Consider the following 24,233-nt stretch of genomic DNA (forward strand, 5'->3'; position numbering starts at 1 on the left):
TGGCCTATCTGCCTCTTCAGCTATTTCATCGGGATTGTGAGCAAGCTGAGAACTGGATGGCTGCCCGGGAGGCCTTCCTGAACACTGAAGACAAAGGAGACTCACTGGACAGCGTGGAGGCTCTGATCAAAAAACATGAAGACTTTGACAAAGCTATCAATGTCCAGGTAAGGCCCTCAACAATGGAGTCTGAATCTAGATTTTTTTCCTGATTGGCATTTTCTCTTTTTAACAGTTAGAATGAAAAACAGTCACTGACTTGGTTTTCTCAGCTAGAGAGATTCAACAGTTTCCTTAAATTAAAATATTTTATTTTGGGGGCTGGAGTTGTGGCTCAGTGGTAGAGCACTCACCTAGTGCGTGTGAGGCCCTGGGTTCCATCCTCAGCACCACCATAAAAAATAAATAAATAAAGGTATTGTGTCCAACTATATCTAAAAAAATAAATATTAAAAAAAAATTTCTTGTTTTAGGGCTCAAGGTTTAGCTAGGTGATAGAGCCCTAGCTAGCATTCCAGAGGCCCCAAGTTCAATCCCCAGTACTGTAAACAAAACAAAACAAAAATACTGGTGTTAACTACAAAAATAAGCAATGTAGATACCATTAAATCTCCAAAGAATACCTCTGTGGTCAGAAAAATACTTTCATAAATAACTTTTTAAAAAACTTTTGGGGCTGGGGGTGTGTCTTAATGGTAGACTGTGCTTAGTACGCACCAGGTTTTGGGTTCAATCCCAGTACAAAAAAATAGACTTACAAATTTTTAAATAAATTCCAGTAATGTTTAGGATTTAGTATTAGTTTTGTCACAGAAAAAATCATTTTATTTTTAAAGGAAGGAAATGTGGGTAGGTGAGTATGTGAATATAAAGAACAAAACACTATTCTATTTTTGATAGAAAAGTCTGATAACATTTTCCTATTATGCAGCCTTATTGTTTGACATTTACTAGTGTTCCAGCATTTGCCCTACCCCAATGTGACCCGGAATCTTCCTAAATTAAAACTCTACTCTAGTCATGATTAAAATCAAGCTTTCTTTTGGCTTTTTACACTCCTGCTTCTAAAGTGTCAGTGTATTCTGATCCTGTCACTAGCTAGTTCCCAGTCACCCAAAATAACTGTTCTCTTCTGCAGACCAGCAGTGTAGAAAAGCCTAGCCCTGGCTAACTTCACCTTACCCTTTGTTTGCCCCCAGGAGGAGAAGATCGCCGCCCTTCAGGCCTTTGCCGACCAACTCATCGCTGCCAGCCACTATGCTAAAGGAGACATTGCCAGCCGGCGCAATGAGGTCTTGGACAGGTGGGTGTCCTGTGGCACAACTGTCCCAGCTCTGGCAGGATTCGAGCCCTCATGCCTGGCCTGCCTGTCTTCCAGCTTCCGTCTCCATTGAAAGGGCTGTTCACATTTGCTCTTCTGGTTCACTTTCTCAGGTGGCGACGCCTGAAAGCCCAGATGATTGAGAAAAGGTCAAAGCTGGGAGAATCTCAGACTCTCCAGCAGTTCAGCCGGGATGTGGATGAGATTGAAGCTTGGATCAGTGAAAAACTACAGACAGCAAGCGATGAGTCGTATAAGGATCCCACCAACATCCAGGTGAGCAGGGCTGATGGGATGAAATAGCCCCATGTTACTAAGTAGGTTCTGTTAAACAAGGTGTCTTTGAAGGGGATATACCTGTAAAACACTTTGCGGCCATGGTGAAGCCAGTGACAACAATTTTAATAAGCTGACAGTGGAAAGCCTCACTAAATGGTTAGAGCCGTTTGAAAGCTGCCTCCCTAAGTTGTCTCTATCAAAGCCTGCTACAAAACATCTATGTAACCCCTCCTATTAACTGCGCTGAGCTTCCCAGGGGAAGTATAACAGCAGGGTGAGTCTGTTTAATAGCTGATACTTGTGTTCACATCAGTGTACTGAACTCTTGTTCTTTTAATCTGTTTTTGTAGCTTTCCAAGCTGCTGGTAAGTAAGTTGTCCATGTTTTTAAGAGTTAATAGATTCATGAGCTGTGGTATTTGTGTTGTTCTCTGTGGAGTACTGTTCCTGTGCTCACATGTGGTCTGCTGGTGTCTCCTCATCCAGGCTTTTCATTTCTAATCCTCCATCACCCTCCATCCAAGTGTCCCTGTGGGATGTGGCTTTCTCTGTTGTAATTAGCCTGCAACCCTACCCTCTCTGCTCCCCCAAGTCAAGTTCTGTACAGTGTTTGATTTGCGGGGCAGTAGTTGACCACTTTCTTTCAAGAGATGCTTCTGTTGAAAGTGGAATAAGTAGCTTTTCTGTACAGACTTTTGTCTCAGTCTTGCTGTGGCCCAGGCAGGGCAGTCTAGCCTGGGGTGGGGGGTGAGAGTTGGATGCATACCCTTTCTGGCATCCAAAGGTGCTGTCCGTAGAGAGGTACAGGTAGAGAGCTGTGGAGAGACATGGTTTGCTTCCAGATTTGAGAGGAGCAGGAGCAGAGCTTAAGAAAGGAGCAGGCAGATGTTGCACAGTGAAAGGAGACACGTCCATCAGCAGGTAGCTCAGAAGTAACACATCCGCACTTGTAACCCCAGCAACTCAGGGGTGAAGAATTTAGCAAAACCCTGTCTCAAAAAGAATAACTATAAAGCTCTCCTAAAAAAGAAACAAAAAAATAAAAAGGGCTAGGGCTGTAGTTCAAGTGGTAAAGCTTGTCCCTGGGTTCAGAGTTTCCCACAAAAAAAAAAAGTTTTTAATGAATTTTTTTTTTAAAGTTGCATGTCAGTGGAAGGAATGAATTTGTAGAAAGAAAGTAAGGGGTTTGAACCAGAGTGGTTGGAGCAATACACGAAAGAGGGACTTAGAGGGCTGAGGCTATAGCTCGGGATAAAATCTTACCTCTCATGTGTGAGGCACTAGGTTCAATCCTCAGCACCACATAAAAATAAATAAAGATACTGTGTGTCCATCTACAACTAAATAAATATATTTATATTTAAAAAAAAAAAAAAAGAGGGAGTGACTTTTGTCCTTGTGTTTTCCATCAGGGTGGGGTATGACCACACCAACATGTGATGTTGGTGCCGAATTGAGCCACTGCAGGTCGGGTGGGGAGGCACCCTCTGACAATTGCTGCCTCTGAAATGAAACATTTGATGCAGAATTCTTCCCCAAATCTAGTGCTTTTTTTCTTTTAGTTTTTTCCCCCCATTAACGCTTTCCCCTAAGACGCTGCATTTCTCATCCAAGTGTTTTTGCAGAATCATGCTGCAGCTATGTCCCTGCAATTGCTTCTTGTAGTGCTTCAGCGCCTTTTGTTTCTTCATGAATTCTTAAAAACCATTGTAGTTCTCCAGCCCTCTCTTCCTAGCAAGAGTAAATTCCAACCTGTCATCAGGCCTATGTTTTGACAGTAGCCCGATGTTTTGATTAATGACAGCTACCAAATTATACACCAACAAAGCCAAGTTCTATAGGAGCTATAGATTTTTTCCTCAATGAAGGACAGAACCAGCCATCAAATCTATTGCTATGTGGTGATGGCTGCCTTAGATGATGAGATATCCCCACACATAGAGCTTTTGTTCAATAAGGAAAAAGCCATGGATGGAAGTTGACATACAAGTATGCTCAAAATTGAACGTGGCCATTGCTATCTGCTGTGGAATGTTAGAAAGCGTGTGCTTCTCGGACTTGCTCCCAGTGAGCTATTGCAGACGCTTTCAGAACTGACTTTCATTCCCTGCTCCTGAGCTTCCTTTCTTTTCCAGCCTGAACCCTCACTGAACTCCTCACAGATCAAACCCTACATTTCACACGCCTTCTGGTTGCCTTCTATAAAGTACATTTACTCTTGACCCATTTCTAAGTTCCTTCACTCCCTCCCTCCCTTTGAGCCTCTATCCTGCCTTAAAGATGTGCCTCGCAGGCGCTGTCTTTGAAAGGTGGTTTTGGCATTTTCAGAGCAAGCACCAAAAGCACCAGGCCTTTGAAGCAGAACTACATGCCAATGCTGACCGGATCCGTGGGGTCATCGATATGGGCAACTCCCTCATCGATCGTGGGGCCTGTGCTGGAAGTGAGGACGCTGTCAAGGTATGGCCCGGGGTTTCCTGACCATCCACAGCATGTTGCCTCTTAAGCAGGGATCTAAAAACATAAAGTGATTAGGGACTTTGCGAAGGCTGCATTGCAGATGGAATGTTGGTATTAGTGGCTCTTCTGTTGATTTTCTCAAACTGGGCTTCAGGAGAGGGCATAGATTCCACCAGCCCAGCAACTCCATTCTCCTCCACAGGCCCGCCTGGCTGCCTTAGCTGACCAATGGCAATTCCTGGTGCAGAAGTCAGCTGAGAAGAGCCAGAAACTGAAAGAGGCTAACAAACAGCAGAACTTCAACACTGGAATCAAGGACTTTGACTTCTGGCTCTCTGAGGTAATGCAAAGTGGTTCTCCCTTCCTTGGAGCAGGGAATTTCTTGTCATTTGGAATAATAAGGCAGCAAGCAAGCCCAAAACCACAAGTAGAGAGGGCTCACCAGGTACACAGTAACCAAAGTCCTTGTTAGCAAATATATGAGTTATCTGCTGTGAGGGTTTAGAGAAAAGAGCTGATATGGATGGGGTAGGACCTGAACCTTACATCACTCCTCTCCCAGAGAATACAGCAAGGAAAAGACATGGGGTCTAGCTGGTGGTCAGTTCTGACAAATCTATGTCAAGATAGAGCCAGAAGAGCAGGGAGTCAGGGAGCCAGAGTGAGGAAATTGGAAAGTAGAGAGATTAGGAATAGAAAGTTTGGAGACCACCATTAACATTTTAGAGTGTATCTTTCCAGTTTATGTGTATGTCCTTGAGTATTTGAAGAAGTGTTTGTATTTCATGTAGTTGAGGTGTAACTTTTCATTAGTATATATGGGGAGTGTTAGCCCAACTCAATAAAAATTCTTCCCTACCATTTGAGTGACTGGGTAAGTCCCTTGCAGAACCCCGGTGTATTTGATCATTTCCATATTGTTGGACATTCTTGTTTCCCTGTTTCAAGGGCATACATTCTTACTGCTATGAACATCCCTGTGTGATATTCTCTGCTCACACTCCTGCTTCTTTGCCTACGGTGTTTCAGCACAGTGGGGTGCTGCACTCTTTGCCCTTACCCCACCAGGCAGGCCTGGGCTTTGGCCACACTGTTGAAATTAATGGGCTCTTGAGTTGCATTGAATTGGCAGAGGGGGAGAGTGTCACACTGGCCCAGCTAAGTAGGTGACACACCTCATGGCGGAGAAGAACTTGGAATACCAGCTGGGCACCCTGGAGTTTTCAGAGCACCATGTGGACACTGCACTGCAGCCTTTCCCTTTTGTTTTCATTGCAGGTGGAGGCCCTTCTGGCATCAGAAGATTACGGCAAAGACCTGGCTTCTGTGAATAACTTACTGAAAAAGCATCAGCTATTGGAAGCAGACATCTCTGCCCATGAGGTAAGGTGGGCACAGCCACATGGTGAGTGGGAAAGCATCAGGCCCCAGGTATCTGCACCTCAGGAAGAGAGCTAAACATTTGGGGAAGGAGAGTGCTGTCTGGCACCAACATATTGGCTCTCGAGGTGGCAAGGTCAGGGATTGCCAATTATCAAGGCCCGTAAGAAAGGTTGTTTATTTAGGTTTTATCTGTCACTACTCACCATCATTAAAAATTAATTTTAAAGATACCCAAAGGTTTGGGCTGCAGTTGTGGCTCAGTGGCAGAGCACTTGCCTAGCATGTGTGAGGCACTGGGTTTGATTCGCAGCACTGCATATAAATAAATAAATGAATAAATAAAATAAAACAAAGGACCAATGACAACTAAAAAAGATTTTTTTTAAAAATACCCAAAGATTTACAATACCATATGACTCTGCTTCTGTATTCTTTTATTACTTTTTTATGAATTTTTTTATTTATTCGTATTTGGTGCTGAGAATGGAACCCAGGGCGTCACACATGCTAGACAAGTGCTCTACCATTGAGCCACAACCCAGCCCCTGCTTCTGCATTCTTGAAATAACAAAAGTAAAGATACAGAGAACATATCTGTAGATGCCATGAGGTAGGGTGGGAAAGGGCTGTACCTGTAAAGGGGCCACTCAGGAGAGCTCCCTGTGGGAACAGAAGAGTTCTGTATCTTGCTTATATGCACCTACACATGTAATAAAACTGCCTGGGACTTTGCAGTTGAACGTAATCTCACATATACATGAATGAGTGCATATAAAAATTGGGTGGCATATAATATATAAGCATAACCCTCTGGATTACACCAGTGTCAGTTTCCTGTTTTTGTTTTTGTTTTTTTTTTGATAATTTTTTAAATTTGTTTTGGGCTGGGGATGTGGCTCAAGCGGTAGCGCGCTCGCCTGGCGTGCGGCCCGGGTTCGATCCTCAGTACCACATACAAACAAAGATGTTATGTCCACCGAAAACTAAAAAATAAATATTAAAATTCTCTCTCTCTCTCTCTCTCTCTCTCTCTCTCTCAAAAAAAAAGTATGAAAACAGCTATATTATATAAAAAATAATAATTTTTAATTTGTTTCAATTAGTTACACATGACAGTACAATGATCTTGACATATCATACATTTGAATCAGATGGGTTATAATTTCTCATTTTTCTGAGTGTACAGATTGCAGAATCACATTGGTCATGCAGTCACATAATACATACAGCAATAATAAAATCTTGTTTTATTGTGCTGTCCTTCCTTTCCCCCCTTCCCCCTCCCCTCCTCTCCTATCACTTCTCTCTACCCAATCTAATGTGACACACTTTTTTTTTTTTCTTTTTCATATATTCTTTACATATATTCTTTTTCTTTACATATATTCTGTATAACAACGAAGGGGGTCTCCTTCCATCTTCCGTGCAGTACCCCTTCTCCCTCCTTTTCCCTCCCACCTCTCTTCCCTATCTAGAGGTAATCTTCTTCTCATGCTCTTCATCCCTAACAGTGGTGATGAAGGGGACACACCCCTATCAGTTAGTTTTTCACCCTAAATTAATTTTATTAATTTATTGTTTAATTTTATTAAAATACACTGGTGCATCCTGGACTGTGGATGGGTCTTTTTCACGCATGTGATTTTATAGCAGCATGCATGTTTCATTTGGTAGATCTTGTTCTAAGTGTTGACACATTCTATTAGGTGACACTAAAATATCAAATTCACTAATATCACCACCAGCCTCTTCAGAAAAATCTTTGTTAGGGGAGGTTGTCAAGCTCATGGTGGCAGATATAATTTTTTCAAAATTTTGATTTTCTCCTGAAAGTTGGATTTTATGAATAGTAGTAAACTCAGTTTTTTTAAAAGTAACAGACTTGGGGATATTTAACAAAATGAATTTTCGCTACTTTTTAAAAGAATGTTGAAGTGTAGCTTGTTGCTAGAGCATGTGTATAGCATGTGCAAAGACCCTGGGTTTGATCCCTAGCACCAAAAAAAAACAAAACTAAAAGTGAAAGTTTAAAGGATATTCTTAGGGGAAACTGCATTTCTTACTGGAGGCAGATGACAATGAAGAACCCTCTGTTTCTGCTGCCATGCTGCAGCTGAAGCACTGGTGCTCCCCACCACAGTGCAGAGAGGACAGTTTGGGTCCACAAGGCTCCATACCTCAGTAAGGAATCCTGAGAGTAGCTGTTCATGGGAGATCCGGGTTCTTGATCCCTCCTGTCTGCCCCTTCCCCTCAGGATCGCCTGAAGGACCTGAACAGCCAGGCAGATAGCCTGATGACCAGCAGTGCCTTTGACACCTCCCAAGTGAAGGACAAGAGGGACACCATCAATGGGCGCTTCCAGAAGATCAAGAGCATGGCAGCTTCCCGACGAGCCAAGCTGAGCGAGTCTCACCGCCTGCACCAGTTCTTCCGGGATATGGATGACGAGGAGTCCTGGATCAAGTACGTGCTCATACAGATGCATGCTTGTGTTTCTAGGAAACCCCTAGAGCCTTCAACAGCAGGCAGGAATACAGGCTGCCTGCAGAGGCAGGTTGTTTCAGGCTTCTCTGGACCATGAGGAAGGAAAGTGTCTTAAAAAAAAGGGCACAGCTCAGAGACTCCACTGGGCTGGACCGTAGCTCCACACACGCTTGCCTGAGTTGCCTCATTTCTTTGGTTGTCGAGGTATGTAGTGGATGACCAGTGATGGCCCCAAGCTGATGGCAGTCCTTGATGTTCCATTCAACCTTGCCCTTTGGTCCCTTAGGTGTTAGTGGGTTTGTTCTGTTCTGGGGAAGATCACTTTTTCAAGGAATGAGAGTGTTTTTGTTTGTGTTTCCCCAATTTCCCCATCCCCCAAAATGTCAGTCTGTCTTTTGAAAATGATACAGCATTTTGTCGGACCACTTATGAGGCTCTCTTTTAGTTATTAATTTTCTTAAAACCTTTAAAAAATTATGCACCTAAATGTCAAATGCATTTACAGATCTATGATGGATACATGGTTAAATGGGGCTCATAATGCAGTGCCCCATCCCAAACATAGCACCAGCCTCTGCAGAACCGGGGTACTGTTGAGTTAGTGCACATGGACAGAGGCAGTGTGTCTTCCAAGAAAGAGCAAGGCTTTCCTAGAGAGATTGCTAGGTGTGGTGAGGACACCACAGGTCAGCAGCTGAGCCCACATGAAAATGAGCATTCTTCTTCTGTTCCCCAGGGAGAAGAAGCTACTAGTAAGCTCCGAGGACTATGGCCGAGACCTCACAGGTGTTCAGAATCTGAGGAAGAAACACAAGCGGCTAGAGGCAGAATTGGCTGCACATGAGCCAGCCATTCAGGTGAGGAGGCGTCTTGTTTTTATTCCACTAAGGTCTTATGTTCATGGTGCCTCAGCCCAAACCATGGAGGAGAAGTTTTGAATTTGCTATTGAGGCCTTTTTCTGGAAGCTTCAAGATAGAAGCACCCAGAAGCAGGTACCAAGAGTGTTACCAGCCATTGACCTGACTTTTCTTGCCTACCAGGGTGTCCTGGACACTGGGAAGAAGCTCTCTGATGATAACACCATCGGGCAGGAGGAGATCCAGCAGCGTCTGACCCAGTTTGTGGAGCACTGGAAAGAGCTGAAGCAATTGGCAGCTGCTCGGTGAGCACTCAGATGAGGGAGCTCTTGGGTGCAGAGTGCCAGGCCTGGGCCTCCTGCTAGCTCCTAGCCCTTTTTCTTAGGCATGTGCTCCAGGCCACCTCTGGCCAGCATGCTGGAGCTTGTCCTATACCCGAATCTGGACCCAGTGTGTTTCCTTCTGAACAATTCACTGCCTACTTTGTATCCCATGGAAGGCTGGAGCAAACCACTCATACATCTTCCTTCCTGAGTGTTTTTAAGCTGGTGTTAACTCAGAATGTAAGTCAGAGGAGATTGATGGCTTTTCCTATCTTCTGTAATTTTAGGGGTCAGCGGCTAGAGGAGTCCTTGGAGTATCAGCAGTTTGTAGCCAATGTGGAAGAGGAAGAAGCCTGGATCAACGAGAAAATGACGCTGGTGGCCAGTGAAGATTACGGAGACACGCTTGCTGCTATCCAGGTTAGGGAGTGCCAGACAGGGAACCATAGACTCCATGGCTCAGCGTACAGGAACGCACTGTCTCACAGTTCTGGAGACTGAAGTCTGGACCATGATGCCAGCAGGGCCATTCACTCCCCAGCTTATAGAAAGCCCTTCCTCGTCTTCCAGTATCCTATAGTCCCAGGTGTCCTTAGAGTACGGTAGCATCCTCCAGTCTCTGCTTTTTCACACAGCTGTCTTCTCTCTGTCTCTTCTTCCCTTGCATTCTCTTCTGTGTGCTGGTCTCTGTCGAGTTCACCGCCTTGTAAGGGCACCAGTCCAGTTGGATTAGGATCTGCCCTAGTGACCTCTTCTTAACTAGGCACACCCCAGCAGCACAAACCCTATTTCCACCTTTACAGGCACCACAGTGCGGGCAGAACACCATACATTGGTTAACAGGTGCTGCATAACAACCCTAAAACTCAATGGTTCAGAGCTACAGCTATTTCTCTTACCTGAGGTTCTGTGAGTCGGTGGGCATTTCCTCTGGACTTTCGCTTGAAATCCCTTGTGCATCTGCATCCTGGCAGAAGGCAGTAGGTGGAAAGATCCTAGGCCTCAGTTGTACTGCTGACAGCCAGGCCTAGATTTTGGCTGGGACAGCTCAATCCCCTTCCACGTGACTTCTTATCCTTCAGGAAGCTGAACCAGCTTCTTTTGGCAGCATTCAGAGAGATAAAGGGAGATGCTGCAGGGTCTCTCAGGACATCGCTCATTATTATTCTCCCTGCGTTCTATTGTTGGAGTCAGTCCCAAGGCCAATTATAGGTGGTGCACACCTATGATCCTAGTCACTCTGGAGGCTGACACAGGAGGATTACAAGTTCCAGGCCAACCTCAGCAACTTAGCAAGACCCTGTGTCAAAATAAAATTAAGTTTTAAAAAAGAATTTGGGATATAGTTCATGGTTAAAGAGCTCATAAGTTCAATCCCAGTACTGTAAAGAGAAAAAAAAAATCAGTGCCAAGTCAGGCACAGTGGCCTATGCCTGTGAGCCCAACAACTCGGGAGGCTGAAGCAGGAAGAGCACAAACCTGGGCAACTTACCAAGACTTGGTCTCAAAACAAAAAATAAAAAGGGCTGAGGGTATAGCTCAGTGGTAGAGGGTTACCTAGCATGCACAAAGCTCTAGGTTAAGTCCTCAACAGGACACACACACACACAAAAAGCCAGTCCTAAAGCAGACAAGGGTCACAAAGGAGATGGAGACTCCCCTCTTGGTAAGAGATGCTAAAAAATGACATGTTCTGATGTTTCTGAGGTCTAGCCAGCAGATTGTGGAAGCTAAGTTTCCAGTCCCAAGAATCAAGGTGGTGGGCTGGGGTTGCAGCTCAGGGGTAGAGCGCTTGCCTGGCATGTGTGAGGCACTGGATTCGATTCTCAGCATCACATAAAAATAAATAAATGAAATAAAGGTATTTGTCCATCTACAACTAAAAATTTTTTAAAAAAGAATCAAGGTGGCCTCTGAGCCATCTACCTCACAGTGGGGACCGGTAGGACCACTTAGAAATCTGGTTGGAGTCAGCGATTTCCCCTCTGGTGCATGGCTGAGTTCCCTCAAAACAACAAGAGCATGTCATCTCCAGTGCCAAGGGTACTGGGGAGGAGGAAAAAGACTTAGGTGGTCCCTGGGAGGTCCTTCAGGCTAAACAGGTGTGCATGTTTGTTGGATGTTTACCTGATGGTGTGATGAGGAACAGAGAGACCTGCAGCTCCGTCAGCAGGTTCTTAACCTCTTCAGAAAGGCTTTCTCTGACCAGAGCTTCCCAGCCCCGTCCATGGCTGGTTCTTACTGCATCCTGTTTCCACTCTCTTTATAAAACGTACTTGCCAGTGTCCTCTCATTCCCACTTGGACCATGGAGCTGAGGGCTGGCCCCATCAGTGCAGCTGCCCTCTGTCCCTGTGCAGCAGGTCACCTGCCAGCGCTCAGTACCCAGCCTTTCTCCTCTTCTCCAGGGCTTACTGAAGAAACATGAAGCTTTCGAGACCGACTTCACTGTCCACAAGGATCGTGTGAATGACGTGTGCACCAATGGGCAAGACCTCATCAGGAAGGTGAGCCCACTCAGGGACAGCTACGTTCAGGTGATGCAGTAGCCCACAGAGCTCACCTGCTGGGATGTTGCCCAGACTGAGGTTTGTGTGGAGACAAAGGTTCCATGTTTCATAAGGATGAGGAGGATTACACGATCAGTTGGCTGATTCCCCCTTTCTGAAGACAATTAGTGAAGTTAATGAAGTGTTTACTTTTTCTGCCTGATTAAACAGAGAGGTATCCCTCTTGGTTCTTTTGTGACAATAGCACTTCCAAAATGCTGTTTTTAGTTTATTTCTCAATAGTACAAGCTATTTAAAGATATAGTAGAAAATAAAAATAAGTAAAACAAAGTACTCATAGCTGGGCATGGTGGCATATGCCTGCAAAGCCACTCAGGAGGCTGAGGTGGGGAAAACACCTGAGACCAGGAGAGGAGTTTTAGACCAGTTTAGTCAGCATAGCAAGACCCCCCATCTCAAAAAAAAAGAAAGAAAGAAAGAAAGAAAGAAAGAAAACTAGAAATCACCCATAAAGGCACCAGAGACAGCCATATCACAGTCTTCACGTCTGACCTTCTAAATTTTTTGTCTGTACATGATGTAGACATACCTACTATAAAATAGCTGCCTTAGATCTGTTTTATAGGATCACGTTGCTTTACAAATTTTGTAAATATAAATTATCCAGAACCCGTCTATAGTACAGGACAATTTAGAAATGAATCAATCTTTCATTCAAACAGCTCTTCCCAGAGAAAGCAAGTTAAAGGGTCCTGACAGCAGAGGGGCCAAAGCTGCCCCATGCTTCAGTTCCAGACAAGCCATGTAGCCATCAGTCCAGAGCCCACTACCTCTAATCACCTGGGAGCTTGGACAGGTGTCTAGTGCCATAGGACAGATGTTTTGGTAACCCCCATTTCCTAGGAATAGCACACACACATTGAGCATCTGAGACTGAATGCTACAAAATTTGCGTTTGGTAACTGCCCTTGTGGCTAAGGTTTTGATCTATGGGAAGCTGGACATCTCATCACCGGAAAGCTCTCTTTCTGGCTGCATCAGCATAAATTTTTTTTTTAATATTTATTTTTTTAGTTCTCAGCAGACACAACATCTTTGTTTGTATGTGGTGCTAAGGATCGAACCCGGGCCGCACGCACGCCAGGCGACCGCGCTACCGCTTGAGCCATATCCCCAGCCCCGGCATAAATTAAAAAAAAAAAAAAAACTAGTTTCAGAGACTCTGTGATTTGCTCACACCTGTGACAGCTCAGCTCTGTGAGCTGTGTGATAACTGGGCTTGGAAGCTCTTGGGCTTCTGGAAGGAGCTGGGGCTTTGTCCCCAGCAGTGCTTTCTCCTGCAGAGCTGCTCTTTTCAGTTCTGTGCTGGCTGCTGTGTCCTTTCAAATAAGATTTTAACGAAGACTGAGTCCCAGTGTTTAGGGCTTAGCAATTTTCAGTGTCCTCAGTATCAAAACATTTTTCTGAGCCACTGTTTTTAATGCATATTATAGTAGTCATTCCTTGGCTATATAGTTTTTTATTTGAATAATAATTCCTTAGGCTTTTTCCCTCCCCCGCTCCCAATAAAAAAAATAAATAACACTAGTGGCCAGGTGTGGTAGCACCCACCTATATAACCCTAGTGATTTAGGAGGCTGAGGCAGGAGGATCGCAAGTTCAGGCCATCCTGGGCAACCCTGGGAGACCTGTGTCTCGAAACAATGAAAAGGGCTGGGGATGTGGCTCAGTTGTGGAGTGCATGAGGCTCAGTTCCTAGGCATTGTAGCATAAATGTCAGTCCCTTCCCAAAAGGAGCAGGGCTGCCTCTGAGTCTTCACCCTGAGGCTTTCACTCCATTTGCTCTTTGGAAACCTCATCAATAGCCCCTAAGCCAGCAGTGGTCAAGGGGGTGAACCATCTGACAGAAATTGAGCACCTTCTGGGGAAGCGAGGATGACAGGGTGTGCTCTCCTTCATGGCCTAGAACAATCACCACGAGGAGAATATCTCTTCAAAGATGAAAGGCCTGAATGGGAAAGTGTCTGACCTAGAGAAAGCTGCGGCCCAGAGGAAGGCAAAGCTAGACGAGAACTCGGCCTTCCTCCAGTTCAACTGGAAGGCGGACGTGGTGGAGTCCTGGATTGGTGAGCAGCTTCAGCAAGACCCTGAGTTTCTTATTCCCCAGGGCAGGAGGGTTGTTCCCAGAGCCACGACTTGTGTGTTCCCATGCAGTTGATTTTCTTCTCTAACAAACTAATCAAGTGTGGGTCAGAGAACCTGCCTCCAGAGGCTGGGGTGTCATCCAACTCCCTTGCGCTGATATCAAGCAGGGCCCATGTGACCTTGGTAATTCTTGTGCCTCAGAGGGAGGTTCAGCCTGGGTGCAGGGGAAGCCAACTGATGTAAGGTCAAGAAAGGTGTTAGTAACTTCAAAATTTAAATGTAAACAGAATAACAGTTGGCATCAATCCTCTCATTTTCTATTTTAATACATCTTGCTGCGCTGCAAAAGGGTGGTATAGCTTCCACGCTTGGTTTTCTAGGTGAAAAGGAAAACAGCTTGAAGACAGATGATTATGGCCGAGATCTGTCTTCTGTCCAAACTCTCCTCACCAAGCAGGTCAGTGTGGCCAGTGTTAGTGAAATTTATTAGGTTAGCATTTCTGGTAGACAGCAGGAGGTCCGTGTCATCCTGCTGTTGAGAAGATCTCCTGAAAGGTTCTCAGCAGTGAGTGGCTCCAGACTTGAGACTTGGAGCTTCCAGACTTATTGGCAAAGTGAGTGTGTTGCCAGGGGTCATAGACCTGGGCTCAGTCACGAAAGTAAAACGATTGTGGTCACATGGGGAGGCAAGTGTTCCAGGCCCTCCCAGGTCGTGGGAAGGGCCTGGCAAGTCATAGTCCAGGGCCAGTGCCCAGAGCCTGGGTGGAGTGCTGGTTGGGGGCAGGAGGCTGCGAGGAGGCTGCTGCCTTAATCTGAGGTCTGGGGCAAGGAGGAAAGCAGAGGGGAGCCCCAAGTTCCAAGAGGAAGCCGGGCTCAGGCTGCCTACCTGGGAGGACAGATGTTGAAGCTGTGAGCTATGCACCAGGAAAGGCAAGTTCTAGTCTTACTGCCATCACTGTAAGTGGCTCTGTCACTTCCTCATTCCAGGAAACCTTTGATGCTGGCCTACAGGCCTTCCAGCAGGAGGGCATTGCCAACATCACTGCCCTCAAAGATCAACTGCTGGCTGCTAAGCACATCCAATCCAAGGCCATCGAAGCCCGACATGCCTCCCTCATGAAGAGATGGAGCCAGCTTCTGGCTAACTCAGCCACCCGGAAGAAGAAGCTGCTGGAGGCTCAGAGTCATTTCCGCAAGGTGAGGTTGGGAGCAGGTAAGGCTCAAGTGGCTCAGTGACAGGGTCAGCACTCTACAGTATTATGCCACCACCCTGTAAGGACACCAAAGCTTCAGCCCATGGAAGCTGAGACCAGGCTTTGGGTGGTCAACTGAAATCAAGGCAGATGGGACCTTTGCCTTTGGGAAGTTGCCCTTTAGAGCCATAGGAGAGAGACAGGTGTGTGAGTGCAGGGGCAAGAAGAGAGGAACGGAAGGCAGTGAAGGCTGAGAAGCAGGTGTGGGAGACGGGAGGCAGAGTGTGGCACTGCCTTCCCAACAGTCCATACTCTCCTGGATTCCTGAGAGCTGCCCCACCTCCTGCCCACACACCTACCCTGTCTTCCTGCCTGCGGATGGTGTGTCCCGCCCCGGCGACTCCTGATCAGCTTCTCTGCTTCTAGGTGGAGGACCTCTTCCTGACATTTGCCAAAAAGGCCTCTGCCTTCAACAGCTGGTTTGAGAATGCAGAGGAAGACCTGACGGACCCGGTGCGCTGCAACTCCCTGGAGGAGATCAGGGCTCTTCGTGAGGCCCATGATGCCTTCCGCTCCTCCCTCAGCTCCGCACAGGCCGACTTCAACCAGCTGGCCGAGCTGGACCGCCAGATCAAGAGCTTCCGCGTGGCCTCCAACCCCTATACCTGGTTCACCATGGAGGCCTTGGAGGAGACCTGGAGGAACCTGCAGAAAATAATCAAGGTGCGCCTACCCATGTACGGCCCTGCCCAAGCCAACTAACATTCCACCCTTCCTGCCCCTCAGATGTAAGGCTTGCTGAACAGCTCCCCAGGGTGTAGCCATGTCCTTGCTGAACCCCTCCGAGAGGGAGGGTCAGGGCCAGCCAAAGTGGCATCTGCCTCCCTTTGGCTCAGGAGCGGGAGCTGGAGCTGCAGAAGGAGCAGCGGCGGCAGGAGGAAAATGACAAGCTGCGCCAGGAGTTTGCCCAGCATGCCAATGCGTTCCACCAGTGGATCCAGGAGACCAGGTACCTGCCTTTGCGGGACTGACCCAGGCGCATTACAGTCCTGAAGCTGGTCCCCGGAACTCCAGCTCCTGGGCATGGGGAGCACGTTTAAAACCAGGGGCCTGAATCTGGTGTGGTAGTATACGCCCATAATCCCAGCAATTTGGGCAACTGAGGCAGGAGAATCACAATTTCAAGGCCAGCCTGGGAGACTTAATGAGACCCTGTCTCAAAAAATAAAAAGGGCTGGGGCTGGGGCTGGGCACAGTGGTGCATGCCTGTAATCCCAGCAGCTTGGGAGACTGAGGTAGGAGAATTGAGAGTTCAAAGCCAGCCTGAGGATTGGGTTTGTGGCTCAGGGGTAGAGCACTTGCATAGTATGTGTGAGGCCCAGGGTTCAATTCTCAGCACTGCATGTAAATAAATAAAATAAAGGTCCATTGTCAACTTGAAAAAAATTTTTTTAATTTAAAAAAAAAAAAGCCAGCCTGAGCAATTTAGCATGGCTCTAAGCAACTTAGCAAGACCCTGTCCCAAAATAAAATATAAAAAGGACTGGGGATGTGGCTCAGTGGTTGAGTGCCCCTGGGTTCAATCCTAATATCAGAAGAATAAATTTAAAATTTTTTAAAGGGCTGGGGATGTAGCTCAGCAGAAAAATACTCAGGTTCTAACCCCAATACCATTAAAACATAAACAAACAAAAAAATGGAGGCCTACCTGGTGCTGTTTCCTGTCATTCCAGAGACTTAGGAGCCTAAGGCAGGGAGGAGTATCATGGATTTGAAGCCAGCCTGGGCAATATAGCAAAACTCATGGCAAAATGTTTTTTTGAAAAATTAGAAGGGCAGAGCTGGGGTTGTGGGTCAGTGGTAAAGTGCTCACCTAGCATGCATAAGGCACTGGGTTCGCTCCTCAGCACCACATAAAAATAAAGAGATTGTGTTCACCTAAAACTAAAAAATAAATATTAAAAAAAAAATAGAAGGGCTGGGTGGGGTGGGTTGCATCACTCAGCAATGAAGCACCCCTGGGTTCACTTCCCAGTGCTTGGAGGGGGAAAAAAAAAAGGTGGCCTGCTTGGACTAACAGAAAAGGTTGACACAGCCCGTGGGCTCCAGCGCTCACCATACGTTCCCCTGAGGCTGCGCCCCCAGGTGTTCTGGGGGGGGGGTGCATGCTTGGGCCATGGTCAACCCCCAGCAACAGCTAGGCATCGGCCAGGGCAAGGGCAAAGGCAGACTGGTACTGACAATATTGGTTTTTTTTCTTTCTTTCTTTATCGTGTCCTCCTTGTCCCTTCCCCTGATTGCTGCTGCGTCTGGACACCACCTTGTCTCGTGGCTGCTTGGATCTCCACTCCACAGAACGTACCTCCTCGATGGGTTAATATTGTCTTCTTTTTCCGGGCTCGTGATGTCTTGGTGTCTTGTGTGCTTGTCCCTGAGCCTCATCCCCCTGTGGCCTGGCTTGTAGAAGATCCCTGGCCAGGCCTTCCTGCCCACCCACCCTGTCACCTGACAAGGAGGGTGTGCCTTCTCCCCATACCCCTCCTTCCTGACAGGGCCTGCAGTCTGGGGGCCGGCCCAGTGCTTCCACCTTCCCACCCAAATTCACAGGTTCTCTTGAGGTGGGAAATGTGACCGAGCAGGAGGCCAGAACAAAAGCCCCAACTGCTGCTTAGCCCCTGGGATCATATTGGACTTCTTTTGCCTGTTTCCCCAGTCTGTCCAAAGAGGCCATATTTCACCCCTAGATGTCCATGGTGCATGAAGCTAGATAACAGTTTGGGGGTGCAGACAAGGTGTGGTCAGAGTATGCCTTCCCCCAGGACTAAGGTGACCCTAGCATCCTCTAAGGGGAGGGTAACCTAGTAGAAAGAAGGCAGTGCCCAGTGTTAACTATGTGATGTGGAGACAGGGCTTGGAGGAGCCCAGAGAGGAGCAGGGCGCTCCCCCACTCCCAGCAGGGCCTCTGCAGAGTTGGGGACCTTCATCCAGGATGCTCATCCTTGCATTCTTGACCAGTTCCACCAAGACCACAGTGGCTTAACTGATGCCCCTGAGGTTCTACAGACAGGACAGCCAGGCGGGTGGAGATGGTAATGGGAAAGATCTGCCCAAACCAGTCAGGCTACTCAGTGCAGGGGTGACGGTGGCAGCTCGCAGCCTGAGCCCTGCGGCTCCCTGGCTCTCCCCACACCCCGCCCTGTCTGCTGCGCTTGGTCTTGTCTCTGTGATGCTGTGCCCGCTCTCCTGTGGCTCCTCCCAAGCCTTGTCCCACCTTGCCCAGAACCACTGCTGCCCCAAGGTGGCCGCTGGGCCCACCACCTCCAGGTCCCTGCTGGTGCCAGGTTGCCCTTGCCTGTGGCGCGTGTCTGTCAGGGAGGCCCTTGCTGCCGCCCTGTGGTGTATTCACTTGGTTTCTTTTCTTTGACTAGCATAGCATATCGTCGGGTCATTCGTGTCTATCAGTATGAAGTTGGGGATGATCTGTCTGGAAGGTTTTTCTCCTCTTATTTCTCTTCTTCCCTCACTGTGGTTTTACCAATGCACTCTGGACTCCCTAGGCGGCTCCGCTTTCTGACTAACCCACGCCCTCAGCCGCTTGGGCAGGAGGGTCTGTCCTCCCCTCTGCTGCACTGGCCCCACCTCCTGCCCCAAGTCCTGGGGCGCCTTTCCCCTTGGACGGGGCGTGCCTGTGAGTTTCGCCGGCTGGGGTAGGAGGAAGCCTGGTGCCTTGCCTTGCTAGTGCACTTTGAACCTGGGGAGATTTTGGAGCTCACTCTGGTCCTCCAGGTCTCCAGGGGTAGATCGGGGCAAACATTGGGTACTGTGGAAACGGGGTTAAAATCCCACTGAGATCTTGCACACTGTGTGAACGCGTCCCTGCACGTGACCCCAACTCATTTGTTGTCTTTGTTCACTGGTAGCCTTTTATGACCTCCTACTGTGTTCTTCTGGGGAGAAGTAGGCTCCCCCAAGAACTTAGCCCTGTAAAGAGGCCTAGCTCTACAGTGGGACCTGAGTCCCAGGGCTTAGTCACAGCCAACCCTTTTAGGCAGCATAAACCACTTGCCAGACGCCCACCTGGGCCTCTTCATTTGTTCCTCTGAGGGGCTGCAGTGTCACTTGAATGTGGCTCGCTCCTTAGGCACCTGCAAGGAGACTCCTGGGGGCCTGGGACTGCTGGCAGGTCCTCAGCCCTTAGGCCTCCTGTCTTGGGTCTCTTGTCCTCCCCACAGCTGCAGAGAAAAGGGGCTCTGTTGTCCCCTCAAGGAACAAAACTTAATTCCCAAGTGACCTCTTGGAGGCCTCACTTGGCTGGGGCTGAGAATCACCTGAGAAAGGGTCCTCAGCCTGCGTGGCTGTGAAACAGGAGAGGTGATTCCTGCTCTCATGCTCCCAGGGCCAGTCAGGAAGCACAGCCCATAGCAGACAGGCTTTGTTTCCTTAACAAAGGACCTGCAGGCTACTGGTGTTTAGCCAAGAGGGAGTTGGTCCTGAGCTGCCGTCTTTGGGATCGGTCCCCTCCCTCACTATGCTTCTATGTTTAGGTCTTGCATGGTGGAAGAATCTGGAACCCTCGAATCCCAGCTTGAAGCTACCAAAGTGAGTGCCTGAAGGCTCAGACCTGGCTCGGTCCTCACCCCCATCCCTGGGCAGACCTGTTCTTCCTTCTTGGCCCATCAGGCCCCTCATGGGCTGGCTTTTCCCAAGTCTGAAAGCAGCCTGGGACTTGTCATTGTATAGACTGTGGCAACTGCTACCTGGATCCCTACTTGAAAAGGGAGGGGCCTTTTTGTCCACAGTGTATGGTTTCCCTGGCGGGTTGACCAGCTGGCTTGAAAAAGTCTCTCTGCAGTGTCACCACTGCTCTCATCCTAAAAGGCCTCAGGCTAAGCACCTGAGGCCAGGAGAGAGCTTGTGGGCTCCTGGGCCAGGCCTGAGGGAGCGTCCCATCCCCGTGTCTTTGCCCCCACCCTGCAGCGCAAGCACCAGGAAATACGAGCCATGAGAAGTCAGCTCAAGAAGATTGAGGACCTGGGGGCTGCCATGGAGGAAGCCCTCATCCTGGACAACAAGTACACAGAGCACAGCACTGTGGGCCTGGCCCAGCAGTGGGACCAGCTTGACCAGCTGGGCATGCGCATGCAGCACAACCTGGAGCAGCAGATCCAGGCCAGGTACTGCACCTGGAGGGTGGTGGGCCCAGCGGGGTCAGCAGAGTCCAACAGTCGGCGACAAAAGCTGGCACAGGGTAGAACATGCCACCTGCCGTGTGGCTGGCTGGCCCCTGATTCTGTTTTTCTTCCAGGAACACAACAGGTGTGACTGAGGAGGCCCTTAAGGAGTTCAGCATGATGTTTAAGTAAGTATAGCCCCATCTGGCTGGGGACGGCTGGGCGGCGGGGCCCCTGTGCTGAGTAGCCCTCGGCTCTGCTGCAGACACTTCGACAAGGACAAGTCTGGCAGGCTGAACCACCAGGAGTTCAAGTCCTGCCTGCGCTCCCTGGGCTACGACCTGCCCATGGTGGAGGAGGGGGAACCTGACCCAGAGTTCGAGGCGATCCTGGACACCGTGGATCCCAACAGGTGAGCTTTAGGGACAGTGGTGGATGTGGCCCTGGCCCCAGGCTCCCACCCCTCCTGCCTACTCACTGCACCTGCTCCCTCCCTCCCTCCCTCCCCCAGGGATGGCCATGTCTCCCTGCAAGAATACATGGCTTTTATGATCAGCCGTGAAACTGAGAATGTTAAGTCCAGCGAGGAGATCGAGAGTGCCTTCCGGGCCCTGAGCTCCGAGGGGAAGCCCTATGTGACCAAGGAGGAGCTCTACCAGGTGCGGCCGCGGGAGGGGCAGGGAGTGGGCTGCAGACAACTGGAGCTACAGGCCCGATGGTGGGCCTGCCCTGTGCCGGATGTGGGGGGCTCACAGCTCGGTGTGAACCAGAACTGGCCCCAGCCTAGACCAGCCCAGCTTCGGCTGGCAGGTAGGCTGAGCCCGATGTGTCTCTCCCTCTAGAACCTGACCCGGGAACAGGCCGACTACTGCGTCTCCCACATGAAGCCCTATGTGGACGGCAAGGGCCGAGAGCTCCCCACCGCCTTCGACTACGTGGAGTTCACCCGCTCACTCTTTGTGAACTGACCCCCCCTGCTCCCCACTGGCCCGGCCCCCACCGCTTGCCCTGCCGGGCCCCGCTGCATGTCAACTCCTCTGTGCTCTTGAGGACAGTGTTCCTTCCCAGTGTGACCACAGCCTGTGCTTAGCTTGGGTGAGACTTAGTTGAAAATGGTGCTTTAATAAATAAACCGCTTCTGGTCCAGCCACCATCACCGGGCTTCTATGGGACCAGCCCCATGTCTGAGCAGCTGCCCGCATTCCGACATAGAAGGTCCAGGCAGCCGGCTCACTCCCTTCATGTGCTCTCTCCCTCCCCCAGATGATTTCGTTTTCATGTAAAAGACAAATAAAGACTTGACTTCTCCCCCTGAACGCTTTGCTCCTCTTCATTCAGCTCACACCAGAAACAGCTCAACCGCCTCATCCCACTGTGACCCTTGTGCCCTCAGGTGGCCACCTCCGCTGCCAGCTGGTCCAGGTCTTCTGTTTCTTGGGGCCCCTGTTCAGTGAAGGCAGTGCTTAGCTGCCACACCTTCACCGTGCCCTTGGCATCACCAGCAGCCAAGAGCTGGGTCTGCTGACTGTTGAATTCCAGACAGTAGACGGGGCTTCCGTCCTGGGTCTGCACAATGGACACTGTGGGTTTCTGGGAGCTTTTCTGGAGATCAAACAGCTGAACGTCACCTGCAGGGAGAAGTTTGGACATTAGAAGCCACAGCCCAGAGCAAGGCTGCTGCAGATGCTCAGTGTTCCATCCCTGCCCCGTGGTGGGCTACAGTTGGGGTTTAGGGAGGATAATTGTCCTCACTCTACTCCCAATGTCCCCAACACAATTCCAGGTCCCAGTTATGTCCATAACACCACTTAGAGGTTTGGTCGACTTCTCCTACCTTCCCCAGAAGCAGCTGCAAAAACCAGGGGCCGCACAGGGGACCAGCGCACTGCAAAAAGATACTTGTGGGACAGCTGCAGTGAGGTCAGGGGCTGGGCCTGCAGCACAGAGTACAGGTGGATGTGGCCGTCTGTCCCTGCGCTCAGGAAGAGGTTCCTAGATGGAATGGAGGGCAGAGGGGATAAGGGAATTGGCCTGGGTGTTTTGTATGGGGCTGGCACCTGCCACCAGACTCTTCCTGAGCCATGGGCTCAAGAAGACCCCCGGGTTCCCTGAACAGGTGATTTAGCAGAGAGGACAGTTCCTGGGACTCAAATGGGGAACCAGCAGAACGCAGTTGCTTGAAGCAGTTGTCGCATGGCCTGGTGGGCTGGAGGGCAGTGGCCTGGCCTCCCGTACCTGTGGAAGGGGGAGTAGCTCACGGAGTAGACAGGGCCCCCGTGCGGGGAGAAGGTGAACTGCGCGGGCGCCCGCAGGGGCACCGAGCTCGGCAGCCGCGTGAGGGCCGCCTCTTCTGCCGCCAGGGAACACTTGAGTGGGAAGCCGCCTTCCGTGCCCACAATGAAAAGGCTGGAGTCAAAGCTGGAGAAAGCCACCGCCGTGGCACCCACCTCGGTCTCACCCCGGGAAGGCTGTGGAGAGGTGGCAACAGCGGGGTCAGAGCCGAGGGCCTCGAGCCCACTGACCCAACAGCAGTGGGCCAAGAGGAGGGCACACGGGCCCTCAGGGACGTCCCCAGGCTGCCTACCTTCTTCAACTTGGTGCTTCGAGGCAGCTGCTGGGCCACCAGGGCAAAGCCCTCGGTGAGCTGCAGCTGGCCTGCCCCCGCCCCCTGCCACAGCAGCACCTTCCCGTCCCCTGCCGCACTCAGCAGCCGGAAGCGGTGGCTGTGCCGAGGCTCCTGCAGCCAGAGGACCTGAGATGACAGGGTGGGGAAAGACAAACTTGCCCAGTGGCCCACTTCCAGGAGGAAAAAGGGACAGGACGGGGGAGGAGTTCTTGGTGGCCCCGGGGCGGGACGCGGGGGGGGGGGGGGGGGGGGGGGGGCAGACACGCGGGGGAGGACAGACGCGCGTGGGGGCAGCCGTGGAGGGTTCCGAGCTCCTCCCAGGCCTAACGCCTGGGCCACTCAGGTGTAGCACCTGCCTAGAAGGCCGGGAACAGCACGAGGCCCTAGGGGACTCCCACTGGTGGACAAGTGCTTCTGGGACCGCCCAGGGCAGCTGTCCAACTGCCAACTCCCTGTGACCTCCCTTCTCTGCTGAAGGTCCACTGCCTCCCGCACCCTGACCTGGCACACCGGGTCCATGTGGGAGTCATCTGTCAGGCCTGTGCGCCACAGCAGTGGGTCCTCAGAACGGCTCATGTCCCACACCAACACCTCGCCACTATACAGCCCTCCTGTGAGGACCACGGTTGCGTGTCAGCTTGGCACTCCCCAGAGCCCAGCTTACCGGCCTGAAAATCCTCAAAGGAGACATCCTCAGTCCCCCCTCACTGTACCCCAGGGAGCCTGCCCCACAGCAAGCTGAGGCCCTGGCCTGGCCGTCCACCCCCCAGCATCACCCACCATCCGCAGCACACACTGGCCCCTGTCACAGCTGAGAGCTGCCCAGGGTGCCAACCTCTTTAGGCCTCCGATCCTGCCTCTGCACAGCTGCCCTGTCTCCTGTCCCAGGGATGCCCCTTCCGACAGGTTCCATACCACACGTCTCCCCAGAGGGCCCAGCGGACTACAGACTACACCCAGGTCAGGCAACCCAGGTGGCCCAGCCAGGCCCCAGCCAGGCCCAAGGCGGAGCTGGCAGGGGGAGGCGGTTGGCCATGGGGGGGGGGGGGCTCACCTGCAATATGGGAGGGCTGGGTGGGGTGGAAGGCCAGGCTCAGGATGGCACTGGGCACCTCCACCACTGCCGATGGCTGCCGGGGGTTCAGGCCTCGCCGGTCCAGGTTCCAGGCACACACATAGGACTTGAGAGTGCTCCAGTCCCCATCATCCAGCCTGCAGAGGGACGTGCCTCAGTGGCTCCCAGGGCTCCTGTCACCGCCGTCACCTCTCCACACTCTAACCCCAAACAGATTCGCCTGTGTCCCTCCACACCCAGGCAGCCTACTCTGGGTACCGAGTGACACAGGTTCCTCCCAGACACCCTGAGATTACGGTGTTCTCCAGGGAAGGGTCCCCAGGCACTGAAGAGAGGCCTGTGCAGCGGCAGGATGGGGCCCTGGACAGCGGACACCGGGCCAGAGAAACAGCTGGTGAGAACAGAC

General features: G+C 50.3%; 2 protein-coding genes across 13 annotated transcripts in view; one reads left to right on the forward strand and one right to left on the reverse strand.

Annotated features, from left to right (window-relative positions):
- LOC113181016 (spectrin alpha chain, non-erythrocytic 1) overlaps window positions 1–21,498 on the forward strand; it is a 70,725-nt gene extending 49,227 nt beyond the window's left edge. For 2 of the 12 annotated variants that reach the window (XM_026386318.2, XM_077797129.1), the window contains 24 exons: window positions 21–167; window positions 1,200–1,303; window positions 1,435–1,597; window positions 3,928–4,059; window positions 4,262–4,399; window positions 5,338–5,442; window positions 7,698–7,906; window positions 8,664–8,784; window positions 8,969–9,090; window positions 9,396–9,528; window positions 11,516–11,614; window positions 13,584–13,743; window positions 14,143–14,219; window positions 14,750–14,959; window positions 15,382–15,678; window positions 15,852–15,964; window positions 17,311–17,328; window positions 18,384–18,446; window positions 19,500–19,554; window positions 19,933–20,129; window positions 20,261–20,314; window positions 20,392–20,538; window positions 20,638–20,785; window positions 20,969–21,497. In XM_026386318.2, the coding sequence (XP_026242103.1) occupies window positions 21–167; window positions 1,200–1,303; window positions 1,435–1,597; window positions 3,928–4,059; window positions 4,262–4,399; window positions 5,338–5,442; window positions 7,698–7,906; window positions 8,664–8,784; window positions 8,969–9,090; window positions 9,396–9,528; window positions 11,516–11,614; window positions 13,584–13,743; window positions 14,143–14,219; window positions 14,750–14,959; window positions 15,382–15,678; window positions 15,852–15,964; window positions 17,311–17,328; window positions 18,384–18,446; window positions 19,500–19,554; window positions 19,933–20,129; window positions 20,261–20,314; window positions 20,392–20,538; window positions 20,638–20,785; window positions 20,969–21,094 (3,138 nt within the window). In that variant the 3' untranslated portion in view covers window positions 21,095–21,497. Of the gene's footprint in view, window positions 1–20; window positions 168–1,199; window positions 1,304–1,434; window positions 1,598–1,950; window positions 1,966–3,927; window positions 4,060–4,261; window positions 4,400–5,337; window positions 5,443–7,697; window positions 7,907–8,663; window positions 8,785–8,968; window positions 9,091–9,395; window positions 9,529–11,515; window positions 11,615–13,583; window positions 13,744–14,142; window positions 14,220–14,749; window positions 14,960–15,381; window positions 15,679–15,851; window positions 15,965–17,310; window positions 17,329–18,383; window positions 18,447–19,499; window positions 19,555–19,932; window positions 20,130–20,260; window positions 20,315–20,391; window positions 20,539–20,637; window positions 20,786–20,968 lie in introns of all 12 variants that reach the window. The other 10 variants (XM_026386323.2, XM_077797131.1, XM_026386317.2 and 7 more) reach the window with 9 other exon arrangements.
- The window catches only part of LOC144254352 (cytoplasmic dynein 2 intermediate chain 2-like), a 3,912-nt gene continuing 923 nt past the window's right edge, over window positions 21,245–24,233 (reverse strand). Inside the window, exons 2-7 of the mRNA XM_077797364.1 lie at window positions 23,807–23,964; window positions 23,254–23,363; window positions 22,711–22,878; window positions 22,362–22,594; window positions 21,961–22,118; window positions 21,245–21,754 (exon numbers count right to left, since the gene is read on the reverse strand). Of these exons, the coding sequence (XP_077653490.1) occupies window positions 21,516–21,754; window positions 21,961–22,118; window positions 22,362–22,594; window positions 22,711–22,878; window positions 23,254–23,363; window positions 23,807–23,964 (1,066 nt within the window). The 3' untranslated portion in view covers window positions 21,245–21,515. The remainder of the gene's footprint in view (window positions 21,755–21,960; window positions 22,119–22,361; window positions 22,595–22,710; window positions 22,879–23,253; window positions 23,364–23,806; window positions 23,965–24,233) is intronic.

The sequence above is a fragment of the Urocitellus parryii genome, chromosome 4 (assembly GCF_045843805.1).
Source record: "Urocitellus parryii isolate mUroPar1 chromosome 4, mUroPar1.hap1, whole genome shotgun sequence".
In the NCBI taxonomy this organism is placed as follows: Eukaryota; Metazoa; Chordata; class Mammalia; order Rodentia; family Sciuridae; genus Urocitellus; species Urocitellus parryii.